Consider the following 19,668-nt stretch of genomic DNA (forward strand, 5'->3'; position numbering starts at 1 on the left):
CTTTTAAACTCTTCCTTGTTGCGTGTAAAGGATCCGGAACAAGAAGTATCCGGCAAGGTCTTGTCTTCAAAGAAAGTCTTGCATAGAAATTATCAATAATAATATTACCAGGAAGCTCATGAATGGGGCATTTGAGCATTAAAGACTTCAATCCCCCCACGCTTGGGCAATACTTTCTCCTTCATGAGGCCAAAAATTATATATGCGATTTCGATCTTTGTGAATCTCACTTGGAGGATAGAACTTAGAATAAAACCGGGGCACAATATCATTCCATTCAAGAGAATCCCCATTATCCAGTAATTTATACCAATGCGCCGATTTACCAGACAGCGATACAGAGAATAGTTTCTTCCTCACTTCATCCATAGCAATTCATGTAAGAACAGTAAATGATCTCCAGGGTGGACAGTTCCATCCCCTGTATAACGGTTACCCACTACGCGTTCAATAATCTTCATAGGTATTTTGTATGGTATTTCTTCCTTACCTGGCGCCTCATCCACTACCTTTGCAGTAGTAGTAGATTTCCCAAATAAACATTCAAGAGAAGATCTCTCCATAATGAGTTATAGCAGCGAGCAGAAATAAAATCAGCACAAACGAGTAGAAATTTCCCTTACCAATTCCACTTACCAATAGCGCTTCACTCCCCGGCAACGGTGCCAGAAAATAGTCTTGATGACCCACAAGTATAGGGGTGTATCGCAGTATCTTCGATAAGTAAGAATGTCGATCCCAACGAGGAGCAGAAGGTGTTGACAAGCAGTTTTGATGAAGGATTCACTGTAAATGCTCACAGACAAGTATTCAGGGGTTTTGATGTGACGGATGAATAAAGTACGAGTAAATAAAGTGCGAGAGTAACAATTGCAGCGAGTGGCCCAATCCTTTTTAGCACAAAGGACAAGCCGGTTTGTTTACTTATAATGACCAAACGTTCTCGAGGACACACGGGATTTTAGTCTAGTGCTTTCGCTACATACGGCTAATTAATCTTCATTGTTTTGATAAGTGTTGTGTGGGTGAACCTATGCTAATGTACCGCCCTTTCTAGGACTAATACATACTTGTGATTATACCCCTTGCAAGCATCCGCAACTACAAGAAAGTAATTAAGATAAATCTAACCACGGCCTTAAACTGCGAGATCCTGCTATCCCTCCTGCATCGATATACCAACGGGGGCTCGGGTTTCGTCACTCCGGCAACCCCGCAATTGGCAAACGAGTACAAGATGCATTCCCCTAGGCCCATAAAGGTGAAGTGTCGTGTAGTCGACGTTCACACGACACCACTAGAAGAATAACACCACAACTTAAATATCATAACATTGAATATTACTCAACCATACTTCACTACTAACATTTAGACTTCACCCATGTCCTCAAGAACTAAACGAACTACTCACGAGACATCTTATGGAACATGATCAGAGGTGATATGATAATGAATAACAATCTGAACATAAACCTTGGTTCAACGGTTTCACTCAATAGCATCAATAACAAGTAGAAATCAACACCGGGTGAGTTTCCCCTATCAAACAATCAAGATCAAACCCAAATTGTTACAGCGGTGACGAGGTGCAGCGGTGGAGACGGCGGTGATGATGATGAAGATGATGGTGATGGTGATGGAGATGATGTCCAGCTCGATGGCGGTGACGATGGCGTCGATTTCCCCCTCCGGGAGGGAATTTCCCCGGCAGATCTCAGCCTGCCGGAGAGCTCTTTTCTCTCCGGTGTTCTCCGCCCCGCGAGGCGGGCCGTGGCTCTTCGCGACGTACCCCCGGAGCTTAGGTTTTCGGGACGAAGGAGTACGCGAAGAAAAGGAGGCGAGAGGGGCTGTGGGCCCCCTCCTCACGGGCGGCGCGGCCGGGCCTTGGGCCGCGCCGGCCTATGGGGTGGGACCACCTCGGGTCCCCTCTTCTCCCCTTCGGCTCCCTTCGTCATCCGGAAAAATAGGATTTTTCATATAATTTCCGTCAATCGTTGATCTTCCGAAATATTGCATTCGACGGTGCTTTTTCCCAGCAGAATCCTGGCTCCGGTGCGCGATCCTCCAATAATCATGAAACATGCAAAATAGATGAAATAACATAAGTATCATCTCCAAATATGAAATATATCAATGAATAGCAGCAAATTATGATATAAAATAGTGATGCAAATTGGACGTATCGAACGCCTTTCTTGATTGTGCTTTCTTGACGAAGTCTTGTGGATTGCTCCCCCGTAATCCACCATGGGAGAGCTTCTTCTTCGGCGCATCTTCACATATCCATGATCACCATATGGATTGCTAGAGTCACGCAAAGGATCTCTTCGAGATGGCTCATCTTGAACTTGCACTTCATTTCTTCATGGTAAGCTTCAAGCATATGATCTCTTCAAGTTGGCTCATCTTGAACTTGCACTTCATTTCGTTGATGTCTTGAAGTTAACCTTGAGAGCTCACTTCATCTTCATCTTCAAGACATACTTGACACTTGATCTTCTTCATTTGCTTCTTATTGCAATCTTGAAGCCAACATATGGTTCAAGCATTGCCTTCAAGCATATGATCTATTTAAGTTGGCTCATCTTGAACTTGCACTTCATTTCGTTGATGTCTTGAACTTAACCTTGAGAGCTCACTTCATCTTCACCTTCAAGACATACTTGACACTTGATCTTATTCATTTGCTTCTTATTGCAATCTTGAAGCCAACATATGGTTCAAGCATTGCCTATGAACAACTCCTACAAATATAACTCAATGCAAACATTAGTCCATAGGGATTGTCATTAATTACCAAAACCACATATGGGGGCTCCATGCACTTTCACCCGCAGCAACGCGCCGGGTATCATCTAGTTATCACTATTGTCCTTAGCATGTAGAGACACCGCCTGTAGTGACAGTTTTGAGACAATATAGAAAGTGCCTCTATAACTGCGTAAGAGCAATTTAAGTGTCTCTATTGGACCAAAATAGTGTCTCTACGTGCCAATTCTCTTGTAGTGTACGACCGCATCAACTTCTCTTTCCTTTCAATTCTTTCTTCCCACAACTTCTGTCTACCGAAAACCGACCCACATATTTTTGGCTACTTAACGGCACAGTATGCCAATAGTATGAATATGTTCTCTTCTTCCTCTATATCGTACTCGTCCGATGAACTGTATGATGAACTCTACAAATATACATATGAAATGATTTACTACTACTAGCTTTTAGAAAAAAAATCGTGCAAAAAATGTTGGTGGCCGGTTGAGACGCATACCTTGCGAGCAAACCGGCGAGCATCTTGGTTGCGCCATATTGAAAGTAGGCTGGAGGACGACATGAACGCCGTGGTAGCGCGGGCTTTGCGCCCGTCGGTGGCGGCGGCGACGGCGGCGGAGGCGCCAACTCGGTACAACATGGTGGAGCGCTCGAAACTGCCGGAGGAGGCGCGGGACATGCGGATCTACGGCGCGGCGGCGAAGTTGAGCGGGGACGACGGCGAAATAGGCGAAATCGACCGACGCCGGTGAAATCGCCTCGGGTGGGGAAAGAGAGGGTGCAGGCGCGGGGTGAACTTTCCTGCCGTTCGAGCTTCGTGCGCTGCAGCCGACGCATCACATATGACTCCCCGGACACCCATCTAATTCTTGAGTTAGAAGATTTACCAATTACCTTTAAATTTCCCCTTGGTAGCCAGTTATCTCTCCAAATTTGAACCTTAGAACCGGAGTTAATCCGCCAAATGACTCCTCTTTTTAGCAAATCAAGCCCATGCATTACCCCTTGCCAAGAAGGAGAATTATTTTTAATAAAGGCAGTATCAATTAACTCCCCTGATGGATAATACTTAGCTTTTAACAAGCGTGCACAAAGGCTATCTGGGTATTCGATTAGTCTCCAAGCCTGCCTAGCAAGTAAAGCTTGGTGAAACGGCCTCAAATTTCTGAAACCAAGTCCCCCATTCACCTTGGATTTTGTCATTTTATCCCAAGCCAACCAGTGAACTTTTTTTATAATCATCGTCATCTCCCCACCAGAAATTTCTTATGATCTGCGAGAGTTCGTCACATAAACCGACAGAAAACTTAAACACACTCATTGCATATGTTAGAATAGCTTGTGCCATAGACTTCACCAAAACCTCCTTTGCATCCCACGTATATTTTTCAATCCAATCTGAACATTTCTTTGATAATTTTTCTTTAGTTGGTTGAAATTTATCATCTTTCATCCTCCCTTCTCAAACTGGCAAGCCTAAGTATTTTTCATCAAAACGTGTGGATTCCACCCCGAGGATAGATGCAACCGCATCCCCATCCTCCTGTGCGCAACCTTGCCCTAGCATTAAACAACACTTTGCTGGACTCAACTGTTGTCTAGTGCTTTTCTCATAAGCTCGGAGAATATCGTTTATTTTACCAGCTTGTTCGGCAGTACCTTCGAAGAATAACAGACTGTCGTCCGCAAACAAAAGATGGTGATTCCCGGACACCTTCTACAAATATTTAACTCCTCCAAATCCCCTGTATTTACCTGGTTCTTCATTAAGGTCGATAAACCCTCGCCAACGAATAGGAACAGATATGGGGAGAGGGGGTCCCCTTGTCGCAGCCCCCTTGATGGTTTAAAGCTTTTTAATAGTTTTCCATTAAACCTCACAGAGAATCTAACTGTCTTGACACATGTCATGATCCAACATATCCATTTCTCATAAAACCCAAGTCTTCTCATAGCCACCTCAAGGAATCTCCAATCCACTCTATCATATGCTTTCATAAGATCCAGCTTGTATGCACAAAATTTGCCAGCCGACTTCGACCCATTTCGTAAAGCATGGATACATTCAAAAGCAATAATTGCATTATCAGTTATCATGCGACCTGGGATAAACGCACTTTGTGTAGGGGAGATGATCTCATGAAGCAACGGCTGGAGGCGGTTGACCAAGCATTTGGAAACAACCTTGTAGATGACGTTGCAAAAGCTGATTGGCCTGTAATCCTTTAGGGAAGTCAGATTCTTTATTTTTGGAATCAAAACAATAGTTGTATCATTGACTCCATCAGACATGATTCCGGAGTCAAAGAACTTTTTTACTGCTCTAATGATATCATCTTTCAGTGTCCCCCAATTCCACTGATAAAAGCATGCCGGGAATCCATCTGGTCCGGGGGCCTTTTGAGGTCCAATTTGAAATAATGCAAAACTATTTTCTTCTTCTGTGTATTCCGCACAAAGCGTTGCATTAGTATGCTCATCAATCTTCTGCTGCCACATTTGGGTTATGATATCCGGCTGAGCTAAAGCATCTGCTGTGTACAGATTCTGGAAAAAATCAGTTGTCGTTTCCTCCATCTCAGCTACGTCTGTTGTCACCACTCCATTTTGTTTCTCCAGCTGTTCAATTTTGTTCTTTTTCTGCCTCCATGTCGCTTTCCTGTGGAAAAACTGTGTATTTCTGTCCCCTGCACGGAGCCAAGAAATGCGAGAGCGTTGTCGCCACCGTAGTTCCTCCTTCTCAAGTAGCTCATCAAGTTCTGCACTTATTCTTCTGGCCTGAACTTTACTTCTCTCATCTGATCGCAGAGACAAAGACTCCAGCAGCTTTCTTTTCTTTTCTATTTGTTTGGGAACCGAACCAATAGCCTTCCTACTCCAATCATGCAAAGAGTCCATGACTCCCATTAAATTACTTTTTTTCGATAAAGGGAATATATTAATATTGAGAGATACCAATTACATCCAGCCTCTGCAACAACGCAATACCCTAATGGCAGTACGGATGCTAGGGAATATATTAAATTACTTGCAATGTCTCCCAGGTCTCCTGGCTGCTTATGCATGCCCCAAGCATCTTTATTCACTTCTCCTAACTTAGCTTCTCTCTCCCAGAAGGCCTCGTACCTGCGTATAGGAGGTGAAGATCTCACAGTACCAGAAGATTCTAACTCAATTAAAAGAGGACAATGATCGGACCGGGAAGAAGTTAAATGCTTTACCTGACAGTTAGGAAACATTTTTATCCAATTATCATCAGCCACCGCTCTATCCAATCTTACTCTCACATTTTTTTTGTCCATATTGCTTATTATCAAAAGTCCAAGGCCTTCCTTTAAAACCCAAATCATGGAGATCGCAGAAGGACAACAACACTTCTCTAAAATCCCTCATTAAATCCCTCATTTTTTTCTCAGTTTGATCCACTTTCGTCTTATGTATCATATTTTGAGTAATGGGATATCAGAACTTTCCTTGCTAACTTTTTCTGAATTTATTTCCTCACAGAAATCGTATAAGTTGGACATTATCTCCTAACCTAGTACAATATTGGGTACTAGGCTGTGATAAGGCAAGTCACAGAGATCTCAGGTAATGCTGACCCTGGTATATGTCCTCCGCTCCTACTTTATGAAATATGAACACCAGTTGCTCCACAAGTTGATCAAAAAGCAGAATTAGTCTCTATTGTTATGTTAACTTGACGTTGAGAGAAATTGAGAACATATATATCATCTCTTGTTTTCTACTGGTTATCAAGTGGTGAGCAGATGGATGTGCTCCCAAAGCAGCACACATCCACCATCTCTGACACCACGTACTCCATTGCATGGTGCATGTCGCTACACCTTTCCGATTTTAAATACATTCTTGTATATCTGGTCTACTTCATCTGTCATATCATATATAGAATGATAAACATGATTCCTCAAGTTTTCTGGTGGACTGATTTTTTTAAAAAATTGATTTCTTGTATAAGAGCGAGGTTTGATAACCTTTGCTATTCACCGTCTAGCTAATGGTTCCTAGAGGTCACAGGACCATGGATAGGCAACGACGGACACCAGCATTGTTGCGGCTGCATTGATCCTATCTAGATAGATACATGCTTTTAAGTGTTGCTTCCGGAGAGATAGCATGAAATCAAATTACCATGCACTGGCAGGTACAGATAGCATGAGGCCACCGTTATTTGCAATGTTATGCTCTTCTGCATGGTAATTTAATTTCATGGCCCCGGTGGAATGAAATACCAGATTTGGTCCAGAACTAAACTGGACAAAACCCCAAAATAGGGAAAATAAATATCTGACTTAAGGCGACTTGGAAAATCATCTAGGTGATGATTAGACACTCCCTTAATAAAAGCTCGCTTATTCGGAAAAAAAACTCTAATCCTACATAGACTCCAACTCCAAATATGTGTATGTAACCCTACCTAGACTCGAACTCCAACACATAAGTAAGATCACCTAGTTATATCTAGCGACGGCTACACACGCCGGCTTTGGATCAGGCAGAACTTGATCTTCGGACTTCGATCGAGAAAAAAAAGCCTAATTAAGATAAGAATAAGATGGACGTCGCCGTTGCCGACGAGAAGGCCGCTGCTGCATATGTTCAACTTTATTGGCTAGACCTACTGAGTTTCCGAGCGGTGCGTGGTAGCGGCCCCGTCTACCGCGGCCTGGTGCTTCAGGACGCCGACGCGCTCCTGTTGGTCCGCCTCGACGGCTCCCTGGCGAGGGAGTCCGTCGACCTCAAGATCCTTGACAGGAGCGCTCTCCATGTCGGCCAGATCGTCGTGTCCGCGTCCGACGTCGGTGGGCAGATCGGCGTCGTCACCGGCGTCACCACCGTTCTGGACCTCGCCCACCTAAACGACCGCGGCAAAGCGAAGAAAATCATCAGGGGCGTGTCGCCCTCCGGCGTGCGGCGCGTCAGGGCGCTCAGCCTGGGCGACTACGTCGTGTCCGGGGCGTGGCTGGGCCGGGTGGTGGAGGTGTCCCTCGACGCCGATATCATGTTCGACGACGGCGCTGTCTGCAGGGTCAGCGACGTCGAGTCCACGGACCTAAGACCGGAGAATCCAGAAGCTTTTTACCGTCCCCAGATGAACACCATATTCTACCCTAGGATGCGTGTCGTCACCGGCGACTCGGCGGCCGTCTTCGAGGAGGCGCGGTGGCTAAACGGCCACTGGAAGCCGGACCGCGAAGTAGGCACGGTGGTCAACGTGGAGATGGTCGGCGTCTTTGTCTACTGGATCGCGTCCGCGCAACACGGCACCAACGAGCAGCTCGTCCTTGAACTCGCTCCTCCGGCCTACCAGAGTCCTGACAGCCTAACATATTTCAGCTCTGCGCCCGATTGCAGCTGGGGTTTAGGTGACCGTGTCTTTCTTACCGACGCTTCCGTGTCTCTTCCTGACAATCACCACCCGGATGACCAGCAACAGCCCACCGCCATGGCTGTCTACAGAACTCGCACCACCGTCGACGTGTTGTGGCAAGACGGCACGCGGCAACATGGAGCACGATCGACGTCCCTCGCCCCCTCCAGCTACATGAACGAGCATGGGTTTTTCCCAGGGCAGTACGTCGTCGACAATGCTTGTACCGATGACATAATCGATGGCACCACCGGCGCCGGAGATGACAACATGGTAGCTACACATAGTGGATCGACGGCAAGGCGCGTCGGCGTCGTACGGAGTCCAAATTCCAAAGACCACACGGTAGACGTGTCGTGGCTGCACCCTGACAACTGGGAGGTCCAATGCGACGATACAGTGAGTGTGTATGATCTGGGCACGGACCCTGACCACTCTGTATTCTACGGAGACGTAGTCGTTCGTCTCTTGTCAGACATCACCGGAGGTACACCACTGGCACATGACAAGAGCGCCCCCGACGATCTTTCATGGGTCGGACATGTTGTTGACCTTCATGACGGCCACGTCCAAGTGAAGTGGGGGGATTGCAGTACGTCAACGGTATGCATACATCGCCATATGCATTACTTCCTCCGTTGCATATTAGTTGTCGGTCGCGGATTCCGATCATCTAAATGACGAGAACTAATATGGAACGGAGGAACTACATGTTACTTTCCTCCAGCCCACCACAAAGGGACAACTTAGTCCTCTTATCTCTCTCTACTTCACTTAACAATTGCTTTGCATATGATGTTTCAGGTATTGCCCCATGAGATCAGTATCGCCAACAAGGAAGACTACACACAACTGCTGGCTAAAATGGGCGACTGGGCGGAGGAGGGCGCCGTTGATGCTACAGAAGAATTGTGTGCTGCTAATATGGTACCTATATATCCACTCCAATAGAAACATTATTGCATGCATCATGCACCTTAACATGCGTAACCTGAACAATGATGTGGCAATATTTCCAATTGCAGGAAAATCAGCAAGATAATCCAGCAGATGCTAGAACCGTCGAAGGCGGCATGATTGAAGAAGGCAGTGACGGTTCCATGAATGAATTAGATGGTCCAGCTACAACCACGCAGAATGTGGAAGTGACCGAGCATGCTGTAACTATAGCTAGTCACGAAGATCCTAACGTTGGTAGCACTCTGACTGAGGGCGGCTTTGCTCTAGTGACAAGAAGCAATGCAAGTGACGGGGAGGACGACTCTGCAGAAGATCTGGTGGTGATCAAGGCCACATATGCCACTCGAGATGATGATCCTTCTAAGTTCCCACGTTTTGATATAGTGCCGAGCCCACCGGCCGATCACATTTACCTTGACACCAAGGAGCAGGTATACTCTCCTTTTCCCCTTATACTCTTCTCACATTATGCACGGTTAAAATCTCTCTTATTTTGAAATAGTATAAGCCAAAACCCTGTGTGCATCCAGCTTATACTACAAAAGACAAGAAACATTTTTCTATAGGTTTTCACAACAATGAATAAAAAAATGCCAGAACAATTAAGGGAATACCAACTAGTAGTTTGGATTTTTTTCATTTTTTTGTAAAATATGGCTATCTCTAGCTCACGTGTGTATAGAGCTATTCTGAGTTCCCACCTCTTGAAGATAACCGTAAAAAAAACTCTATAGAGTAATCCCTAATGTGAGGGAGGTGACGTTTTGGCTCATAGGAGCAAATGCACCCATTATATAAAATATTTAAAAATTAATTTTACAAATGTCAAAAAAAATGACATAAAAATTTTGGTGTACATCGTGACATTTTATGTTCGTACACAAGTTTTCGTGGAAAAATAACATTTTGTGTGGTGTGTACAAAAAAGACAAAAAAATGTGATATATGTAGTCATGTTACAGCATCAAAATTTGTCTTTTTTACAAAAGCCACATATTTTTTTCTTTTTTTGAAAATTTGTGTACCAACATAAAATGTCTAGATGTACATGTAAAAATTTAGTTCAGAATTTTTTGACACTTCGAAATGTAGATTCACACAATGAGAGCAAATGCTCCTATGAGCCAAAGTGCATTTCCCCTAATGTGAGGCTGTTTTTTTAAAAAAATTAGCTTCTATCTTATATACCCAGAAATATGGAGCGCCCGCTGATATGTACCTTTTTTCGTTAAACTATGTTAATTTAGCCCCACTTACTGATAGTTTCATGGCTTCACCCCCTACATGCCCATATTATTTCAGTTTTTTGTAAAAAAAATGTAGCGTTATTCGCCATACAATAGTTGGTCCGAGAGATATACACCTTTATCTTTTAAAATATTCTAGTTGTAAATACAACATCTGATCTACCATAAATAGTACTTCCTTGGATCCATATTACATGATACTAAAATAGATGTATCTACAACTAAGATATGTCTAGATACATCTATATTAACGTCAAATAATATAAATCAGAGGGAGTAGATTTTTGTACTATATAGTTCCCTACATAGTTCATTGTATCTATCAATAATTTAAGATAATCAACCACATAGTACTTATGACTGTGTCAAAGACATCTAGTATTAGGGTAATACGTATTTGGACAATATATGCAATGAAAATTATTCATTAGATTCATATTCAAAAGAGGTTTCCGATCATATAATTTTTGTGGCATATTACTTATAATTTCTGACCAAATTAATGGTTGAAGTTTTCTCAAAGTGTGTATTACCCTAATAAACCGATATGGAGGGAGTAGTATGTGTGACGTTGCTTCATGTAGGTTCAAGAAACTACAGTAGTACATCGAATGAGAGGCTGGTTTAAAATCCAATGGTTTGTTGAACAAATTAAACAGCGTTGACCAATGTTGTTTCTTTTGTCGAATGAACTTGCAGGACAGCAAATACGGAAAGAAGTGGGTCACGATGGTGCAGAAGGAGTGGAAAATACTTGAGAACAGCTTACCAGGTACATATAAGTGACCTTAGCCCGAGCGTGCCCTTTGCATGCAACGTTCAAAATCGTAGAAAACAATAATTGCATCCTCTCATCTAAAAAATGTTACTAGTTTTTTTTCTCAAGTGAAAATTTACAAACTCTGACCTAATTTATAAAGCAAAACCATAACCGTTTATAATACCATATCTACAGCATTATATATCCATCATAAAACACATCTCCTTATTTAATACTATTTATTTTGACATGGAGTTTATATGTTGTTATAATTACTTAATTGGATGAATTTGACATATCAATATGTTGCTACGTATGCAGACACCATCTACGTGCAGGCGTTCGAGGACCGCATGGACTTACTCCGGACAGTTATTGTGGGTGCTAGAGGGACACCATACCACAATGGGCTTTTCTTCTTCGACATGCAGTTACCACCATCCTACCCGGCCGAGCCTCCGCATGTGTACTACCACTCCTTTGGCCTACGACTAAATCCCAACCTGTACGAGTGTGGTAGTGTGTGCCTTAGCTTGTTGAATACCTTCGGTGGCGAGGGCACTGAGGTGTGGTCACCGGGAACGTCAAGCCTACTCCAGATCGTTGTCTCCCTACAAGCTCTGGTTCTCAACGACCAGCCCTACTACAACGAAGCTGGCTATGAGCAGCTGGTTGACACGTTGGAGGGCCACCGCAATGCGTTGCCCTATAGCGAGAAGGCCTTCTTGCTCACTCTCCGAACTGCGCTCCACCTCTTGCACCGGCCGCCAAAAGGTTTTGAGAAATTTGTCAAGGATCACTTCTGCCGATGCGGGATGTACGTGCTTGAGACGTGCCAGGCGTACTTGCATGGATGCGTGGCTACAAATCATGGGAGCATGAAGTTACTATGCTCGACCGGCTTTAAGATCGCGCTTGCCAATTTGGTACCGAGGCTCGTGACCATGTTCAAAGAGATTGGTGCCGAAGATTGCAACCTGAGGCGCCTATGATTGCGACCAGAGCTAGATATGTTTTCTTGCCCTATGCGGATGCCGCTTGCAATCCTAGGCACAACCCCATAGTCTCTTATAGGATATATCTTCGGTCGGGAACAATAATATTGTTAACAAAAAGTATTTGGAGTTTTCATTTTATTGTGGGGTTATAGTGGGTATTGGATGAGACCCACCGTATTTTTTTTTGACAATCTATACCATGATATATTTAGTAGCAAATAGTACATGGTAGAATATACATAACATATTTCCGGAAATTATATAAAATTAAGTTTAAAAGAAACGGATAAAACTTTTAGGTCTTCAAACTCTTTATTCTTCTATCGCCCAACTTTATATTTTTTTGAAAGCAGCCAAAGAAAAGCAACATATATTATATATATACCAAACTACAGGGTTAAAAATTAGTACCAGCAACAACAAGCAACCATTAAAGTAATCAACCAACATCTGCAAAAATATCTACACCAGTATTTTTACTGATGTAAATGTTTAACCATTGATTGTTAAGGTCAAACCATTTTTAACATTGTGCGACAATAGGAAAGCACAAATTGTTGGTAAAGGAGAATCCAGTACGAAATTTTAAATACTCGCAAAGCACGACTAGCTAGATTGAACACACGGTGAAAAAAGGGATAGCTAACTTACAGCGTAAAACATGTTACTCCTCTGATAAATATATCTAGACACATTTTATCGAAGAGAGTACTAATTTTTCTATGCAGTAGTAGCGTACATACGTGCACCTTAAGAGCATCTCAACCAGGCGCACTAAAAATCGGCGCGCTAAACCTCCCTTCCGCCACGCTGTAAATGGATGGCGCGTGCTGGACCGAAATTTGACCCGCCGGATACTCCAAAAAGTAGTGCGTGCGCGGGCGGTTAAATTGGTCCTCCGCCGGATGCGCCATTATGCAGCGCGCTGGGCCGCGCGAACGACTAGTTTGTTCGGATTTCGTTCGAAACAAATCAAACAAATCAAACAAATCAAATAAAACACAAAAATTTAACTGAAAATTACGAAATATATTAAAAGTTCGAAAGACACCGACATTTTATTTAAACTATCCTAAATCTACTCGGAGTCCTCCCTGTCGAAGTCCGACGATCCGCTGGTCGGAGTAGTGTCGGAGACCGGAGTGGTCGTCCACTCGAAGGAGAAGGAGGAGGAGGGGATGTTCGTCGATGGCCCGACGCCTCTCTTCTTCTCCACCGCCCTCCTCACCCTCTGCTTGTGACGGTAACGCACAAGTCCATTGGGAACCCCAAGAGGAAGGTATGATGAGTACAACAGCGAGTTTTCTCTCAGTAAGAAACCAAGGTTATCGAACCAGTAGGAGATGGAGATCACGTGAAGGTTGTTGGTGAAGGAGTGTAGTGCGGCGCAACACCAACACAATCAAACTACTTTGACCCAACTTAACAGTGAGGTTGTGAATCTCACCGGCTTGCTGAAAACAAAGGATTAAATATATGGTGTGGAAAATGATGTTTGCTTGCAGAAAACAAAAGAGAACAATGATTGCAGTAGGTTGTATTTCAGATGTAAAAGAATGGACCGGGGTCCACAGTTCACTAGTGGTATCTCTCCAATAAGATAAATAATATGTTGGGTAAACAAATTACAGTTGGACAATTGACAAATAGAGAGGGCATAACAATGCACATACATATCATGATGACTACTATGAGATTTACTTAGGGCATTACGACAAAGAACATAGACCACCATCCAGCATGCATCTATGCCTAAAAAGTCCACCTTCGGGTTAGCATCCGCACCCCTTCCAGTATTAAGTTGCAAACAACAGACAATTGCATTAAGTATTGTGCGTAATGTAAACAATACAAATATCTTTAGACAAAGCATTGATGTTTTATCCCTAGTGGCAACAGCACATCCACAACCTTAGAATTTTCTGTCACTGTCCCAGATTCAATGGAGGCATGAACCCACTATCTAGCATAAATACCCCCTCTTGGAGTTACAAGTATCAACTTGGCCAGAGCTTCTACTAGCAACGGACAGCATGCAAGATCATAAACAACATATATGATAGATCAATAATCAGCTTGACATAGTATTCCATATTCATCGGATCCCAACAAACACAACATGTAGCATTACAAATAGATGATCTTGATCATGATAGGTGGCTCACAAGATCTAAACATGATGGCATAATAGGAGAAGACAACCATCTAGCTACTGCTATGGACCCATAGTCCAAGGATGAACTACTCACGCATCAGTCCGGAGGCGGGCATGGTGATGTAGAGCCCTCCGGTGATGATTCCCCTCTCCGGCAGGGTGCCGGAGGAGATCTTCTGAACCCCCGAGTTGGGGTTGACGACGGCGACGTCTCTGGAACTGTTCTCGTATTTTGGCTCTCGGTGCTAGGGTTTTCGGGGACGAAGGAATAAATAGGCGAAGGGGCAGCGTCGGGGGAGCCAGGGGGCTCCCTCACCACACCTTGGCGCGGCAGTGGGGCCCCCCGCGCCGCCATATGGTGTGGCCCCCTGTTGGCCTTCCTCGACTCTTCTTCGGTTTTCTGGAACACTCCGTGAAAATTAGGGCCGTGGGCTTTTGTTTCGTCCAATTCCGAGAATATTTGTAAACCAATTTTTCTGAAATCAAAAACAGCAGAAAACAGGAACTTGCACTGTGGCATCTTGTTAATAGGTTAGTCCCAGAAAATGCATAAAAACATTATAAAGTGTAAATAAAACATGTAGGTATTGTCATAAAACTAGCATGGAACATAAGAAATTATAGATACGTTGGAGACGTATCACCCTCCGCGCCGCCTTCTCCGCCCTCTCCGCCTTCCTCGCCGCTGACTCAGCTCGGCGCTTCTCGCGGTCGGCCTTCTTCTTCGCCGCCGCCTTCGCCTTCTGCTCCTTCTGCTCCTTCTTCTTCGCGTAGAACGCCTCCATCACGGTGACATCCTCCGGGAACGCGCGCGCCCACTCGAGGCGGAGGCGCTCGTCCTGCTCCGCAGTTGCTCGGTCGTGATGGTCGGCGATGGCGGCGCGAGCATCTCCGTCTGCTCGTGCGTCCAAACGTCGTCGAAATTCATGTGCCGGCGGGGGCGGCCGAGGCGCCAGGCAACGGCGTCGTACGCGCGCGCCGTCTCGTGCGCCGTGTCGAAGGTGTCGATGCGGATGCGCTCATCGCCGGAACGGATCTCGGCGTCGAAGCATCCGCTCGGCCGCGCGCGAACACCGCGGTAGCCGGAGGAGGAGCGGCGGCGTGGAGGCATTGTCGCCGGAGACGGAGTGTCGGCGCGGGCGCGGTGTGGCAGGCAGAGCGGCGAGAGGCGGAGGAGAAGCGACACACGGAGGAGAAACTGAACTTTCCAGGCGGTTGGCTTCGCGCCCGAGTGGCGTTTTATAGCGCCCCAGCCGAAGCACCAACTTTCCCGCGCGGGATAGCGCAAAAGCGTGGGCGCGGCAAAAAAAATAGTGCGCGCTCCTTTCTCGCGCGTCCTTTGAATGTTCGCGCGGGCGCCCGCGCGCGCCAAACGGGTGGTTTTTTTTTGCGCGGACGGGTTCTGCCGCGGCTGTTGGAGATGCTCTAACTTAAGCTAGCACCAATGCCTCCTAGCTTTTGTTGCTACGCACTAGCTAGCAGCAGCGTATCAGCCAGCGAGCGCTGGGGCCATCGAGGGCGACGTGCTTGCTGCTGCCAAACCTCTCAACGCCCGGCAGAACATCAGCCAGCGAGCGCGGCGGCGAGGCGAGCTGGCCGAGCGCTGCGGCTAGTCAGCGGGCGTGCTGCTGCCGCCAAACATCTCGACACGGTAAGATGTCGGTGGACCGTGGACACATGCATTGTCTAGAGGCGCAACTTCGACCACGATGAACGGTGGAGACGAGCTCGTTCATGGGGTCGGCGGCTCGTTAGTAGCATATGAAGGAGTATATAACATTGGAGTAATCTCTTGCATATGCACATAAATCATTGTACCACTTTGCCTACACGGACACAACAAAAAATTGACACATGTAGCAAGTCGCAACACAATATGCAACATATCAACAAAGTTTTTCAAAAATTAACCTTCCCAACGACCATGGAGTCGCCACCATGGCCGATTCGAGCTCGCCGTATGGTTATCAAAGTCGTCGCTGAACATTACGACACCGCCTGAACTCATGCATCGGCATCTCCCGGTCCACGCCAATGCAAAAAACCAGCACACCACCGCTGCCACCGCCACCGTCAGCAATGAAAAGGCCACACTGGCTGAAGAAGACGACGAACGACCACAAGGCGGGCTTGTCCTTGATTTGTCGTCGCCTCTCGTCACCTCCAGTGCCGGCGCTACCATGCCCCCGCGACACAAGTAATCTGGCGCCGCCTCCATGTGCGGCAGATTCCATCGGCCACAAGCAGCTACGGTGGCGGAGCGTCACCTGCCGCCCCCTCGGCGGGAGCGCAACCACCTCTACGTCCCGGTGCTAGAGTGTCAGCAACGTTCAATAGAGGCGGACAATGCGGCCACAACGATGTCTCTCATCCCGACGGCGCACCTTGACCGCAGTAGGGTGCTAGCGGACAAACGGGCGTTCAAAGCAGAGAGGCGAGCCCCATCGCTCAGGTTTCGTGTTGAATTAAAATTATGACAATTTTCATCGAATGATCCGTTGTATGCCTCTGTTTCCCTATGTTATATACTTATGTTATTCTGATGATCATGGTTTTTGAGTCGCCAAGTCAAGTCAAGTCAAGTCATCGAGGCTGCCGCTCGTGACTTAGTAACTTGACTCAGCGACTAGGGCTTGATTAGTCACCCCAAGTGTCCATGGCCTAAATTGGATTTTTAGGGGCAGAATTAGGCATAGTTGGCAATCAAAAATCAGAATTCAGCCTGTCATCTATCACACCCAGGCCTGTCAGGCCCAGCCCAGTCCAACTAACAGCTCCCAGCCTACCCCTCGTTACTAAAACCTAAAACCTAGAATCTGAACACAGCCGCCAGCCTCGAGCCTCTCTATCCTCGAGCCTCCTCCTAGCGCCGCCAGCCTCTGTCCTTGGATCTCCTCCTAGCGCCGCCAGCCTCTACACCGCCGGCGAGGAGCGGCGGCGACCGGCGGCGGACGGAGGCAGCCAGCCTCGTCGCGCGACCCTCTCCTTCCTCCTCCGCCGCCGGCCTCGCAACCTCCTGAGCTCTACACTTTCTCTCCCTTCCTCTCTGAAATCTGGTGGCGGCTCGAGCCTCTCCTCCTGAGCCGCTGTATAGTCGCAGGAAGTCGCCGTTGAGCCAGTGACGTGGCGCGACTTGCTCCGTGAGTCAAGTCGCCTGCGCGACCCAGCCACGCCATGACGACTCGGCGATTAGTCGGCGACTCAAAAACCATGCTGATGATCATAGAGTTCCCCCGAAAAAAAATGTGGCCATACGGTTGAAGCCAAGGCAAGAAAGTTCATCTGTATTGACCCACCGAAAATTTGCTAACGCAATTGCCTCAAAGTTCCAATAAAGAAAACGGATGCAAAATTTTGTTGTGTGAGGCGGGACAGATAACTTATAACTACAGTACTGGCCAGGGGGGTCCCAGGTGCCAGGTTGGTAGGTTGTTCCGCCAAGAGCCGTGCGTGCCGCGTGCGGTGTGTAGGTGGTGTGGCCAGCCACGGAAAGACTGCGCCGGAGCCGGCCTTGATCGATCCATCGGACGGAAAGGATAATGCATGCTGGAAGGCTGTTCTGAACTGAGTAAACGCTCCACTTGAAAGTTTGTACGTATAACATGAAACATTGGATTTATACTTTATACCGCTTATATAGTGGGCGACGCTGAGCGTCGGTCGCTTGAAAAAGAGACAAAAATCGGTCGTCCTCCGCTCCGTCCGATCGAGATCCAACATCCAGAATCAACCGTAATGTAACTTTATGTTTTGCCTCCTAGATTTTGGAAACTCAACCTGCAGCTCTTCTCTTCCCCAGTTAAACTGAAAAGTTATATCCCTTTGGGCCCCACATCCTCAATATTTACAACAAAAATACCACCCGACGACGGATCTAAGTCATAACGAGTATTACAACAAAATCCTCACCCCGCTTACAAAAAAAATTTTATTACAACAAAATATTCACAACAAAATTTCAAAATGTAAATGTTATAAAAAATGGATAATTAACAACTATTTTTCTACATGTTGGTTTACAACAAAAATTGACATCAATAACAATAAAAAATCAAAAGCTATAACAACAAAAAACATGTGTTCGTGACTATGAAAAATTGGTTAAAGAATAACACATTTTCTATATATTTAGCTACAATAAAAATCACCAACTACTTTTACCAAAAATTATAGGCGATTACAACAAAACAATTTATGGCAAACGCACAGGTAAACATTACAACATCTCTTACGAGCTTTCTTTATAAATTTTATATGCAATTCTTACAAAACTAACAAACGTATACAACATCTCTACGTGCGGCATGACGAAACTAGAGATCGAGGTAGACGAACCAAGACAAGCATGTGTAACATTTGTGTCAACATAATAAATCGCCAATGCTAAAAAATAGTAAAGCTAAATTAAGCTACCAGCTAACTAGCTAAGCAAGCACGGATGGATGAAGTGCATGTGCTTGTAGTACGGCGCTGGTTGCTTTGCTTGCATGGGCTAAAATTACAGCAGGGCGTGTTTATGGGCTAATGGGGTGTTTGGCAGCCGCATGTCCGGCGGGACTGGATATTGGGCGTGGTACAGCGCCCACGCCTCCGGCACGGTTAGGCTGCCGCGGCCGAAGCCGTTCGCGGCGGCGATCTTGCGGGAGGACGAGGTCGACATTGTCTGGAGCGGCGAGGAGAAGATCTGGGAGGGGGGAGGCAGCGGCGACGAGAAGGTTTGGGAGCGGTGAGAGATTGGGACGAACCACAGGGCGTCTTAATATACAGCGGCGGCAGCGGGGTGGTTGCACGCAATAACGTCAACGCGGACGGCCACGCGTCCCTGCGTCGCCTGGGAAAACAGGGACGCTATTAACGTCGCTTGACCAAAGGTAGGCGACGGGGTTTTAGGCTTCCGAGCCGCTGACACGTCGATTCGCCTCACTTTTCGTTGGGTCCGGCGTGCCCAGAGCGTCCCCTGTGGGACGGGGACGGGCTCGGAGCGCCGGACACCGTATCGAGGCGCGCCGGACAAAAATGGTCTTTTGGGGACGCGGCTGGAATGTTTTTTTGGTCCGACGCGCCCCAAATTGCTTTGGGGGACGCTTTGGGGGACGCGGCTAAAGTTGCTCTTAGCCTTGCATCAACATTATATGGCTATCTTTAAGTCCGGTTCTTGGTCTATTGGTCATGCTGCCCCAAGCCTGAGCTATTTCACTGGGAATCATTTTAGTTGTGCGAACCAGTAGAGCAAAGTTATAATTGTCACATCTCCACCACATTATTATGTTTGCACAAAAAAATCTTAAATCACTGCAAGACCAGTAGGTCTAAGTGAACAAGCTTATCTTATTTGGCATTGTAGCACATGATCATCTTTGATTGATGGCACTCATACCGAAGATGTC

The 19,668-nt window shown here is 46.1% G+C and overlaps 1 protein-coding gene across 1 annotated transcript; it reads left to right on the forward strand.

Annotated features, from left to right (window-relative positions):
• Window positions 1-7,345: 7,345 nt before the first annotated feature.
• Window positions 7,346-12,120, forward strand: LOC124697740 (probable ubiquitin-conjugating enzyme E2 23). The gene is made up of 6 exons (XM_047230285.1): window positions 7,346-8,764; window positions 8,966-9,088; window positions 9,187-9,552; window positions 10,642-10,644; window positions 11,068-11,140; window positions 11,450-12,120. The coding sequence occupies exons 1-6, from the start codon at window positions 7,346-7,348 to the stop codon at window positions 12,118-12,120; spliced, it is 2,655 nt and encodes an 884-aa protein (XP_047086241.1).
• Window positions 12,121-19,668: the final 7,548 nt, after the last annotated feature.

Source organism: Lolium rigidum, chromosome 3 (genome assembly GCF_022539505.1).
Source record: "Lolium rigidum isolate FL_2022 chromosome 3, APGP_CSIRO_Lrig_0.1, whole genome shotgun sequence".
Classification (NCBI taxonomy): domain Eukaryota; kingdom Viridiplantae; phylum Streptophyta; class Magnoliopsida; order Poales; family Poaceae; genus Lolium; species Lolium rigidum.